This window comes from Phaethon lepturus, unplaced genomic scaffold (assembly GCF_000687285.1).
Source record: "Phaethon lepturus isolate BGI_N335 unplaced genomic scaffold, ASM68728v1 scaffold41997, whole genome shotgun sequence".
Classification (NCBI taxonomy): Eukaryota; Metazoa; Chordata; class Aves; order Phaethontiformes; family Phaethontidae; genus Phaethon; species Phaethon lepturus.
Window position 1 is genome coordinate 23132 of NW_010554793.1, and position 4773 is coordinate 27904.

The 4773-nt window shown below is 40.9% G+C and overlaps 1 protein-coding gene across 2 annotated transcripts in view; it reads right to left on the reverse strand.

Annotated features, from left to right (window-relative positions):
- Positions 1-4007, reverse strand: part of ATG16L1 (autophagy related 16-like 1 (S. cerevisiae)) — a 20532-nt gene extending 16525 nt beyond the window's left edge. For both annotated transcript variants that reach the window (XM_010291964.1, XM_010291963.1), the window contains exons 1-2: positions 3922-4007; positions 1485-1590 (exon numbers count right to left, since the gene is read on the reverse strand). In XM_010291964.1, the coding sequence (XP_010290266.1) occupies positions 1485-1590; positions 3922-3944 (129 nt within the window). In that variant the 5' untranslated portion in view covers positions 3945-4007. The remainder of the gene's footprint in view (positions 1-1484; positions 1591-3921) is intronic.
- Between the last annotated feature and the right edge of the window lie 766 nt (positions 4008-4773).

Sequence of the window (4773 nt, forward strand, 5' to 3'; positions counted from 1 at the left end):
CACACTGAGCAGCAAACCAGCAAGAGTACAGACCAATCTAACATCGCAAGCAGGAAGCATACCTTTCAGGTCTTCTTTCACAGCTTTCTATACAGATCAGTTTACTGCCCCTATCACACAGGTCATTAAATCAAGGAATCTACTTTCAAATACGAATTGTCAAAAAGTTATTGGCCTTTGATAGCTCACTCCTTTCCCTCAAAAAGTTTCTTTGATAAAGTCGCATCAAACCGAACGCATATTAGGAAGAAATTTTATTTTTTAGAAGTCGTGGAAAAATCAATACAGAAAGTACAAATTGCCTAGTAAGTAAACCAACACGCAAGTACTAACACCCACCAAGCAACCAATCTTCATTACAGCCAGGACAGCCATTACAGGAGACATGTAGCTCACATATTGTAAATATGGGTTTCATTAAGAGTTTTCCCACAAATGCTGTTGGGGTCTCTGCAGTGCGTGGGAAAGAGGAGCAGAAGCCAACACGAATGAGTTCCTGCTGCCAGTGAGCAGCTCCCCAGTCAGTGAGCAGCAGCAAGCCCCACAGCATGCAGAGCCTTGGCTGCCCAGGGAGAAGGAAGACTGAGTTTTGAGAAGAGTGCCTGCCTGGGTAGATGGCTTAAGATACCAGGTTGGGGGGAAAGAAGGAAGTTTCACTGCTTTGACTAGTCAGTGCACACCTCCTATAGAAAGCTGTCTCCTCCTTGAAAAACCTCAGAATTACTGACCCTGGAGCTTCTCCACAACTCCAGTAAAGTGTGATCAAAGGAGCATGATAACATTTTCAGGTCACTGCCACCTTCTCCCTATAAAAGTCTGCAGTACCATTCAGGTAGTGGACTCATTCAAACCACTGGTGTAGTTTTTAAAAACCTCAATTCTGCTAATGAAGCCTCCACATCTTGCCATCAAAAAAAAGAAAAAAATTAAAAATAGCAGCTTTCCCTCTCTTCCAGGCCCAAGTCTCATAGCTTACAGGACACTCCTGGGCTCCCTACTGCATCTACATGGCAGAACAAGTACTCCCTTTTCAGTCTAACACCACGGCACTTTCAATCTTTGCTTGTGCTTATTTATTTTGTCCACTCTTTTACAGCAGTGGTCCTGCAAAGTGAGACACACAAATGAAGTCATGCACAGACACCTATTCTCTCACTCAAAGTCTTTTCAATGTAGAACTAGTGGCCATGTGCAGCTCTGAACCGGACGAGTTCCTTCCTCCTCTAGTTTAAAACCTATTCATGAAACACAAAATTAAGCATTTCTTAAAAATCATGCTGTGCTGACAATGTAAGCTCTTATCTCCCTACTGTCAGTTTTAAAGACCAACCATCTCTGGTTTATTTTAACCATCAACACGGGGAGCTTAAAAAGGCTGTACATGAAATAAGGAAAAGATTATGATGAATAAGCTTGGTAAAATTAAGATCATGTTCACAAAGGGCCACATATGGACCATACAGAACATAGGAGGACTTTCTAACCTCGCCACGTTTCTTATGCAGCTCTGTCAGCTCCTCTTGATGCTTTATCTTCAGCTGTGCCAGTTCCTGCAACTGAGCATCATTCCATGTGCCATCATGTCCTGGACTGGAGTTTGAGAGAAAGGAAGAAGAGATCACAAACTAGAATCCAATTGCTCCTGTGCCTTTCACCAGTTAGTCTCAGGACAAACTCCCTTGGATGTTCTATGCTACATAAGAGGTACAGGTCATTCATAAACTAAACCACAGCTAGCTCCCCCACAACACACTTCTCACCAACCAAATGCCATTATATATTACCAGAAAATAAATTTACTGAAGATTTAGTTCACCTTTTTGTACATTTCTAAACTAGAATTCATAAGCAAATGAAAGATAACTAGCTTTTGCTTAAATTCGCATGAAGACAATTAAGTCTTAAAAGTACACTCTCCAAATTCCGTAAAAATTACAAATATTTTACCACCTTAAATTTGTTTTGGAGGGAGCTGGTGGACCTTGAAGATGCTAGACACCTGGAGACAGCATAATACAGGGCACAGAACCAAAAGCCAGGGAATTAAGGGTATATCCCCAGGCCCCTGGATTTATAGTCCCAGGTGTTGCAAGTTGGCTTCTCCACTGTCCTAACTACATTCTAGCCTTATTGTGTAAAAGTTTAGGGGTGGTTTTTAATTGTGTTTTACAATACAGTGGTGCCATGACATAATCTGGAATTTCTACACACCAGAACACCACACATCTCACACCTCAAACAACTATGATTGTAACATTTATCACTCATATCTTTGAAAGCACAGAGACAGGAACAGCAGTTAGCTTTTTAAAAGCATATACACATATATACATATCATACACAGACTTTGAGCAAGTTAGCAGCTGTATGATAAAATTACAGCTTTTAAAACTAAAAATTTTAAGTTCATCACTATTATAACAGACAAACAGAACAAGTATCTGTTTCTGCAGTCATTCTGTGTTTTAACAGTCCAATGGGAAACAGATAATGCATTCAGAAGCTGAAAGGTCTCACAGTGATATCAGTAACTTAACGTTCTTCTCAAACAAACCCCTCACTGAACTAAGACTGTACTAGAAGACACAGCATTTCTAAAAAAACTGCGTCCAAACAGATAGGAAGCCAAGTCCTGTGGTAATATCCAACATGTCCTATAACTCTGGCCATGCATACCTCTATAGCCAGAACTAGATACTCCTCCTTGGCCTTAAGGTACATAAAAGCATTTTTCCTCAAGCTATCTAGGATGAGGGAATTCATTCTGTTTCAAAAAAACTGTCATATACTGAGGACAGTTTCAGAGTTCAGCTTAGTATTTACTTTGAAGATGCTGTTTCTGTGCATTTCTTCTCATCCTCATCTACTCCAGCCTCACCTCTTAGAGTAAGCGTTCAATCAGAATCAGATTCCCATAAATTAGAGATGGTTCAAGACAACTGCAGTCATCAGAAAGCTTTGAGTACTTTCACACAGGTGTTAACTCCAGCCTGCTGGCCAAACACTGATATTTTGCCTGAAATTCTTGTAAAATCAGTTCTTCCTTCCTTACTCGTAATAGTACACAATAGCCTTACCTATATTTATTTGTTTTGTATCCCAATTAGACATGCATATACAGTTTTGCATTAAATAGCAAAAAGAGCTTCAACAGAGGAAGTAATTCCTACAGAAGTAGGAAATTCTGGGCTACTGCCCTGCCTTTTCTTCAGTTACACCAAAAGGAGAACCCAACAGCCTTTACCTGCTGGGATTTACATGCTGTCTAAAGGACACACTCCTAGCATACCTGTTTGCTGTGGATTCAAGTGCCAACAGAGTAAGCAGCATGACCTCTGCCTGCTGCACTACTGTGCTATTACCATGTTAGAGAGGAAGTTTCCTGAAAAAATCCTGCTAAAAACAGACAGAAAACATGTTCTTTTTAGCATACAGTACTTATTTCGGACTGACACTTCAAAATCATGACTTCCTCTGTTCTCCCCTTCTACACAATAACACAGACTGAAAGAAACCACGACATCGGTTTCTCCCTACAATGCTTAAATGATCAGACAATTTCAAGAGCCAGATCACAATCATCAGGAACTAACACCACACAAATGTTATAAGCATTACAAGGCAAACAGATCAGAGGCAGAAGCTCATTCTGGTCCACCTCCACACCTGGAGTTTGACATAAATTAATTTATGTCCAAAGCTTGGTCAGATCTTTCTGCAGTGTATACTGTAAACATATTGTAACTTTATCACATGTTTACAGTTTGTTATAATTTATTTTTAGCTCAAGAGACTTCTCAGTTTCTTCTACTCCAAGTTACTGGAGTAACTAGAAGTTGTTTACGTAATGCATCAAACAATGGTTTAGGTTACAGCGTACACGACAAGACAGCTGACTGACAGAAAAGGCATTTTAAATACCTGATCTCATGTCTGCTCTGCATGTCATATTTTTCTGCTTGAAGCTTTTCAGCCAGCACTGCATGAAGGTCCGACTTCTCTAGTAGCTTGTTATCTGAAAGGGCAAAAAGCGCATTTAAGAAGATAACCAAGAAGCAAAACCAGATTCCCATCCTTTTCTTCTACCACCTAAGATCCAATACCTTTAATTAGTCTGACACAACGAAACATTATGTAAGCCTCCACCAATTAGTGTGCGCTCCTCTCTGATGTCAGCAGGCTAGGGCAGTATTCAGCTACAACTCTAAGAATTCCTCATCAGTCCAGATGCTGTGTGGGACTGGTCTTATGGCAGTTTAATAGAGAGACTGCTCAAGTGTATTGCTATTTGCTAAAACAGAAGGAGTTCAAAGTTTAAACTCTTTATAGCCCCTCAACTGATAGCAACAAGTAAAACAGACCTGCCAGAGAACTGGTCACATCCAATACTGCACACAGTCCTGCCGAGGCTTGTTTGCTTTTCCCCCCCATCATATACAGCACCTCAGCGTGTGAGCCAGCAGTGTTAGGTGACCCCCCACTTCCATTCACTCCAGTCACAGCTGAGGCAGGAGAGGGATGGGGCAAGTAAGCGCTGGATAGAAAGTGCTCGCCTCTGAATAGCTCCAAATTTTACAAAAGATCACGAACATGGTCAATAGCACTATTGTTCTTGCTTCCAGAAACATCTGAGCGGGAATCGGGCACACAATTTAGGCATTCAATCCCTGTCCACAACACAAACGATGTTCAGCCTGTGTGGGAACTGAGAGAAACAACTATTCATCTTTCTCGGTAATGTAGAAACCCCAACTTTTCTCGGTTTTAACAAAC